At 44.4% G+C, this 7,891-nt stretch overlaps 1 protein-coding gene across 1 annotated transcript in view; it reads right to left on the reverse strand.

The window, feature by feature from the left end:
• Positions 1-1,984: 1,984 nt before the first annotated feature.
• PPP1R36 (protein phosphatase 1, regulatory subunit 36) overlaps positions 1,985-7,891 on the reverse strand; it is a gene marked incomplete at its 5' end in the record, with an annotated part of 19,927 nt that continues 14,020 nt past the window's right edge. The window contains 4 exons of the mRNA XM_009332743.1: positions 1,985-3,107; positions 4,398-4,586; positions 4,674-4,870; positions 6,151-6,190. Of these exons, the coding sequence (XP_009331018.1) occupies positions 2,864-3,107; positions 4,398-4,586; positions 4,674-4,870; positions 6,151-6,190 (670 nt within the window). The remainder of the gene's footprint in view (positions 3,108-4,397; positions 4,587-4,673; positions 4,871-6,150; positions 6,191-7,891) is intronic.

The raw sequence follows: 7,891 nt of genomic DNA on the forward strand, positions 1-7,891 counted from the left end.
AAAATTCTCCTGGGCCAAATAACAGGAGACTGATAAATAAAGCTTGTCAACTGCCCTTTCTGACTCACTCTCTCCTGCTGGAAGGATGACTCACTGTCATGTGTGAAAGGCTGCCAGGTCTTGCTTACATGCTTAAACAAGCATGGGTTAACGTCCACGTTAGACATACATTACCTCAGAAGAAGCAGACACTTAACGCTGAGAAGGCAGCCCTGGAAAAGATTCTGCTGACTAAAGTATCTGAACTTCACGGTATTTCTCAATCCTTTCTGGAAAGTTCAAGGTTGTTGTTAGATTACCACAGAAAACTTAGTCCCAAAGCCATGGCTGAGGGCTTGGCTGACGATCACAGTGTTTTAAAACCAGGACTCACTAGGACCATCAGATTTTACATAGGCAATTCCTGCAGAGTGAGCCAGACAGCATGTTCTAGGTGCAGACAGAAGTAACTGAGAGCATGCCTGGTCCAGCGCTGACTTTTGTCCAAGGAAAATGGCATGGCAAAAGCAGTCACTTGTTGCTCACTATTTTATGGTGAGAAAGTATGCCCATGGGGCTGCTCCACTTAAGGAGACTGTGAGGAACCTGCTCTGAATCTGGAGAGGGGCAAACATAGCATGTTGAACATCATCTCTCAGTCTGAGTAGCTCATCGATTGCTTTTGAGCAACACGGGTAGCTGCTCAGTGCTTCCTCCTCTCTGCAGCGACACAGACCTTGCAGGTAAGTGGCAGCACACAAAAAGCTCGTCCACATCCAGGAGCTCTGCTGCCTACGTGAGTGCGTGCTCCACCCTTCAGTCTCCTCCTGTCGTCCCAGGCCCACCACAGGCCAAGTGTGCAACTCTGAAATCTCTGCCCCAGGCACTGCAGGGACTGTTCACAAATCCCAGTTATTAGCAAATACCACAGACTACATTGCCCTGCAGGACTGATGTGGCAAAGGACACTTTTCCCTCATACTCTTTCCAAGGCCCCGTACAGTGCCTGTTTGCTTGGACGTGACAAAGGAAGGCGCTTTTGCAAGGACTAGTGTACTGGGATGTCAATCCACAGATCAGCTAGAGAGACAAAGCTATACCCATCCCTTAGGATATAGAGGACTCCTAATGCAGGAACTGAAAGGTTTCTCCCAAGACCACGAGAAGGAAGCTGTGCTGTAGCCTCCCTCAGCTCCAGGTATTAGCCAACGTCTTGCTGCATCATTCAGTAAGGAAACCATGCTGCTGCAGGGCAATCATACCACAACTGCCTGTTGCATGTTCGGCCAGGTATGCACCATCCAGGAGTCACCCATGCAGCTGGGAAAGACAGCTGCACATGCTTGAGCCCAGCCAAGCTCTCAGGAAACCTGCAACTAAAGCACCGTCTCAAGGTCTCGTCACCATTTTTCAGACCATATGAGCACTAACCTGCCTGCCCAAAATTAATGTATAACCTAGAAATGTTGATTTTGAATAAAGAGTGTACCATTCCACATCACGTATATGAGGAAGATACAGCAGTCTCACACACAGTTCTAAATATATCTTTTATATTTCTTCTCCTTTGGGAGAGAACATGTTTCCACCCCACAAAATTCTAAGAGGTTATTTTTAAATATTTTTGCTCTGTACGAGAACAGATGTCTAATGAAAGGCTTGAGAGAGAAACTGCAGGCCACAACAGCCTCATCCAATGGTAAAAGGACTCACCTGACACATGGAAAACAAGCCTCGGCCACAATGCTACTTAGGTGTTAATATAGTATGTGCCAGTCTAAGTGAAGAGACTAAATAATAGCTGTGAATCTGTAGTTCAAGTGTCTGTCTCAATAAGGCAGTGCAGGGCCATCCCACAGAAGCAGTCTAGTCCCCAGACTATTGGTTACTCCAGAAGAAGTAAATTTCTCATAATAATTGTGCTGCAAAATTTTATACTTTTAAAAACTGAACTACACATTGCAAGGGAAAATTGTATTATTTTTATTCAGCATTGATATATTTTGCTGAAAAACTTCCAAACCAGCACTAACATGTCAAATTTCTCCTCTTAACAATGATGAAAATATTACCTCTCTGATTTTCTTCCACTGTTTAATCATCTATTATTTTTCCATTGATTCTTATTGACTATGACAAAGTCAGGGTTTCATCCTAAATTTTCCTCCTGATTAGCATGTACAGATAGTCTTATAGGTAAAATGACACCATTTCTTACCATGAATTCATTTTGTTTCAAGATACTGACATCCCAACTGCATATTTTAGTTTGAACATCTAAGATCTGCTTTCCCAATCATGTAAAATCAATGATAAAAATAATTTTTAAAAAAACATTAAAAAGATAAAAAGAAATGAAGATGTAGATATTTTAAATAACAACATTTCTCTTTGCTATACTTATTTCACAATGAGTTGTAAATTAGGCTAGCTACATCTGAGAACAAAATGAGAGATGATGGAAATAAAAAAAGAAGTAGACACAATATATTAAAGATTCCAGAGTAACTTCCTTCAAAAGCAAAATTTCAGCAACTTTTAGACTAGTAAGTCATGTCTCCTGGTTGCTTTTCTAACCCTTTAGAAAAAGAGTGTTGACATTAAAATCAAGAATTATGTTCATCTGCAAGTGTCAAAGCACTTCCCAAATTAAGCCAGTAAAATAATCTTCTCAGAAATGGTGCAATGAAGGCATTAAGATGAAGGAAAAATAGTGACAGAACCAGGGATGACAGTGCAGGTGTCCAGTCACCCAGTCCAGGCCCTTGTGTGCTAAACTACCCCACCTCTGACAAATGAGTTAGGCTTCTTAAGCTGTGATTTCAAAGTGATTTACTTAGCAATGTGAAACCATGCCACTCAACATGAGAAGATACCACTTGTGCTAGTTGCTCTGATTACAGTCACCTTCTGCCATTCCTCTTGAGAGCACAGCGCTCCGACTGCTAAGCCTGTTTTGGGGACTTCTCAGAGGTGGCAAACTGAGGTCTTTTGTCAGGATGGAGAAACCACTCCTTATTCTTCCTTGTTCTTGTTCTTCCTCTTCTTCCTCCTCCTCCTCCATCACCCCATCAGGCATGCTCATCAAAGATTTCAACTCACTACAATGAGCTCCAATGATGCCCACCCTGTTAGAAAACATGGTGTTAATCTGCTTGACACAATGAAGCAAAGGAAAACAGGAGAAAGGGGGACAGATTTGTAATGTTTCCTAGGTAAACCAGCAAGGAACCTTGCCTCCTTTAGCTGGACTGTACATAACACATTATGCAGAGCATATCTGCTCTCCCCCAGGAAAAAACAAATAACCATTCTTATACCCTCAGCACCTTGCACACCACGTCATGTTCCTGTCTGGAGTGTGCATGCACACAACACGAATTGCATGTGTCCAAGTGAAGCTCAGCGCTTCCTGGAAAGGTTGGCCCTATTGCATACGAATTACATGACCCTGCGCATAAGCTATAAAGCCAAGATGCTCAGGATGCGCCCAGCTTCCAAAGCACGCGCAAAACAATTACATGTGCATTTGTAGCAAATTTCACACTCTCAAGAAATACTGGACTTGCTGGTCGTGTGTTGTAGATACGGCCAAAGATTTTGCATGTACAGTGCTGTAGCGTTCGTTAGATTGCCAGAACTCTGGAAGATCCAGACAAATTAAGGCAATTCTCAAATTCTAACTTGCAGGCCAAAAAAGAAGACTTATGTGCGAAAGTCTTACAGGGAGCCTTAGATATACTTCAACAGAGCAAATCAACAAGAGCAAAACTGATTTACAATGGTCCTGTTTACATGAGTTATTACATTAAAAAGTACTGTAGTAATACTTCTGTTAACCATGGCTGGATGGAAAATGGAATTCCCCTCATATGGAGTACCCAGGCTTGAAAAATGTTGATTTTATCATGAATCAGAAGAAAAGGTTCTATTTCTGTTACAATTGAAACTATATTTTAAAAGTACAATGTAGTAACAAAATTACTTTGTCAGAATAAAGTACATCAGTAACGTCTGATCAGAACACTGTTAAAAACTAACAGTCAAGAAGAAATAAGAAATTGGAATGAATCATGAGAGGGGAAAAAAATAAACATCCTATTTTGATTTTGAGAGGTTTTGATTAATTTCTGTTCAAATTTATGTTAAAGCATATTTCCTTTCCCCAGAAAACGTGTTGAGTTTTAACAAAGCAGTACGATGGACAGTAACTTTGCCATCAGTTAACCAAGAGTACTACCTCTGCAAGTTTCAGGCTCACTCATGGCTGTCTTGCCTTCACCCCTCTTCCTCTCTAACTCCTGTGTAGACCAAATTCTCAGTCCAATGGCCCCTCTTCCTGGGAGGAAGAGCTAGCTTTCCGACATCCTTCCCCATAGCACTACCAAATCTATTTATGCAGAGAAATAGCCCCTTACTTGGTAGTGAACAATTCTGAGAAGTCCGGCAGTCCATCACACCTGCAGGGTCGAGGGTCTCTGCCCCGACAGTAGCGGTTCTGGGAGAGGTATTGAGCACTGTCCTTCGGTAAGGGCAGCAGCGTGCTGAGCACTGGCGAGCGCTGGTGAACCATGCTGTTTATGGAAGGATGTTTGGCATGGACTTTTCTTGAAAGAAAACAAATGCAGGTGTTGCCTCAGCGTATTTGGACAGGGCAAGTTCCCTAAGGACTCACCTGTGTGTCAAATGTGTACCTCAGATATGGCAATCGCGCTGTATTTGCATCAGCAGTCCGGTGTCCTGCTTTCTGCAAGTCAACATTGCTCCTGTCTCTTAAGGCAGGATTGAACATGTTGGAGAAAAGAAGCCTGCCGATTTCTTCCCGAATCACTTGGAAGTGCTTCCGTCTGAACACAAGCCAAGCCACATAGCTGCAGAAGTTGTAGAAGCCCTAAATTGAAAACACAGATCCCCTTTTCATTGGGAAAAGGCCCAGAGTCCCACTGCATCCCAGAGTGGAGGTTGGCATGACTCCACTAAAATGCCAGCAACCGTTTGGCATCAAACTTTACCATGCATCAGTGAAGATTTGAAAGGACTGGTTTTTTAAAGGTATGCAGACAGGCTAGAAACAAAGTTAGCTCAGACGGATTTCATCTTGCTCAACTCTGACCAATTTGGCTTAGCCTTGCTGCTAGGAACTAAGGCGATAACCTGAGATGACCACCCAGTTTCCCTCAATAATCAATGGAAAGAGACTGATGGGATGAGTCATTCTGTGGGGATTCCTATCACATGCATCTATCTCAAGAGACAACAATTCACCCTCTGACTGAGCTTCTCTTTTCTGCATTGACTGCCAAGGCAGCCGAAGGGCACGGTCTGACTGGACAGCTGTTGTTCGGGCAGCCGCAGGTAGACAAGATGATTCCCACCCCGAATGATGGCATTATGATCACAGAAAATATTACTACCAAATATGAACTCATCGCATCTCACCTCCGCATGTCTGCTTGCTGATTAAAAAAACAAAATCTAGCTTTTCACTCCTATTTTACATTTGTGATCCCTAGCATAAGCTGAATCAACTCCCAATAAATTGAATGTCTGTTAAGTCTGTTCTTGAAAAAATGGCATCACTGGGACTGCTGTGTATCCTTGGAATTGAATCCACAGTTCTCCTCTTTCAAGGAAAGGCTTCCCAGTTTATGAAGTACAAAGTATAATTTGGGCCCAGCTGTTTTGTATTAATTTGCTGAAGCCCTGCTACATAGTGAGTCTCATAAATGGCTGATGGAGCTGTATGCTGCAGGCCAGAAGAGCTTATTGGCATCTAGAAAGGTCACCAAGGGCAATGGAAATAAAAGAAGGCTGTAAAATTTCTTACCTACAGAGATAAAACTATGAGGCCAATGATGAGAAGAAATCTATAGACCATACTTCCCAGAGGGACCTCAGGCTGTGGTGAAAACTGCCTGGAGTCCAAGAGCCACAGAGGGAATGAAATTCCCCGGCTGAGGGCTCCAAGTGGAAAAGGCTTAGGCTGAAGAGCAAAGAGATAGTATTTTACTGGGACATCTAGGCCCTAGAGGTAAAATTTCTTCTAGGTACTCTGCCCCACAAGTAAACTACTGGGGGAACCAAAAAGGAAAGGAGCATTTGGATGTCCAGGGGAGGGACATGCTCTGGGCTGACAGTCACACTCTCCATTTATCTTTGTGTCTTTCTTACCTCAAAGAAGCTCCGATCTTTCTGCATCGATGTTTTTCTCCTAAGACAGTAAACAAGAGCACAAAATTAATAGCAGCAGTTGTCCTTTCAGTTCTCTGAACAGAGCATTGAATATGACTCATGGGGCTATGCCAAGCTGGCATTTCACCAGGGCGATAAAGTTGTTGCTGGTAGATCCTCATTACTAGCATGTGGAGACCCACTGTCCAAGAGAAAGGCAGGACTTCTGCATTGCCTCAGAAGGAGAAAATGCAAAATATTGTATGGCTCAGTCAATTAAATCTGACAAAGAACAAAGCTGGATGTGATGAGCAGGCAAGGCTCCCCTGCTCTGCTATTTAGACTGAGCTCTCTGCATGGGCCTCTCAAAAGTGGTCAGCGCTGATCTAACCCAGTTCCCACTGAAGTCAATAAAAAACCTCTTCCTGACATCACTGGAAGAGCAACAAGCAGAGTTACCGAGGGCACAAAGCCAGGCCAATGCTGAAACAATAAACTTGAAAACCAGGAAGGAGATGCCTGATGTATTTCCAAGAAGAAATGTAAAAGATGCCCAAGAATGACAAAGGGCCTTTGTTAAAGAAGCAGCAATTTGCCCAGTGGAAGCCTGAGAGATGCTCTCGCCACCCACTTGAGCCTGGTGATTCTCACACAAAGCCAAATGACTGTCCATCATGGAAACAGCCATTAAAGCGGAGGGTGATGCACACATCCGAGCAGCCACTCAGTTCTCCTGGAGATGGCACAACTCACCCTCATGGAAATGAAAGCAAATTTTCCGTGCTAGCCTACAGATCCCCACAGATCTGGCTTGGTCCTGCCAGATGCACAGGAAAGCCTGTCTCTGCATCAACTCACCAACTCCTGACATGTCCCTTATCTTCCTGATAACATCAAGTGTTCCACACATCTAGGGTATCCCCAGCTGCCATCACCCCAGAAACATCAATGCAGAGCAGACCATGAAGGTAATACCTTTCAGCCCTATAGCTCTATTTACCATCGTTGAACCATAGAATCATAGAACAGTTTGGGTTGGAAGGGACCTCTAAAGGTCATCTAGTCCAACCCCCCTGCAACGAGCAGGAACATCTTCAACTAGATCAGGTTGCTCAGAGCCCCATCTAGCCTGACCTGGAATGTCTCCAGGGATGGGGCATCCACCACCTCTCTGGGCAACCTGGGCCAGTGCTTCACCACCCTCAGCGTAAAAAATGTCTTCCTTAGATCTAGTCTAAATCTCCCCCCCTTTAGTTTAAAGCCATTCCCCCTTCTCCTGTCGCAACAGGCCCTGCTAAGAAGTCTGCCACCATCTTTTTTATAAGCCCCCTTTAAGTACTGACAGGCTGCAATAAGGTCTCCCCGAAGCCTTCTCTTCTCTAGGCTGAACAACCCCAACTCTCTCAGCCTTTCTTCAGAGGAGAGGTCTTCCATCCCCTTGATCATTTTCGTGGCCCTCCTCTGGACCCGCTCCAACAGGTCCGTGTCTTTCTTATGCTGAGGGCTCCAGAGCTGGACACAGTACTCCAGGTGGGGTCTCACCAGAGCAGAGTAGAGGGGCAGAATCACCTCCCTTGACCTGCTGACCACGCTTCTTTGGATGCAGCCCAGGATACGATTGGCCTTCTGGGCTGCGAGCGCACATTGCTGGCTCCTGTCCAGCTTTTCATCCCCCAGTACCCCCAAGTCCTTCTCAGCAGGGCTGTTCTCAATCCCTTCATCCCCCAGCCTGTATTGATAC

The sequence above is a fragment of the Pygoscelis adeliae genome, unplaced genomic scaffold, assembly GCF_000699105.1.
Source record: "Pygoscelis adeliae isolate BGI_AS28 unplaced genomic scaffold, ASM69910v1 Scaffold179, whole genome shotgun sequence".
In the NCBI taxonomy this organism is placed as follows: domain Eukaryota; kingdom Metazoa; phylum Chordata; class Aves; order Sphenisciformes; family Spheniscidae; genus Pygoscelis; species Pygoscelis adeliae.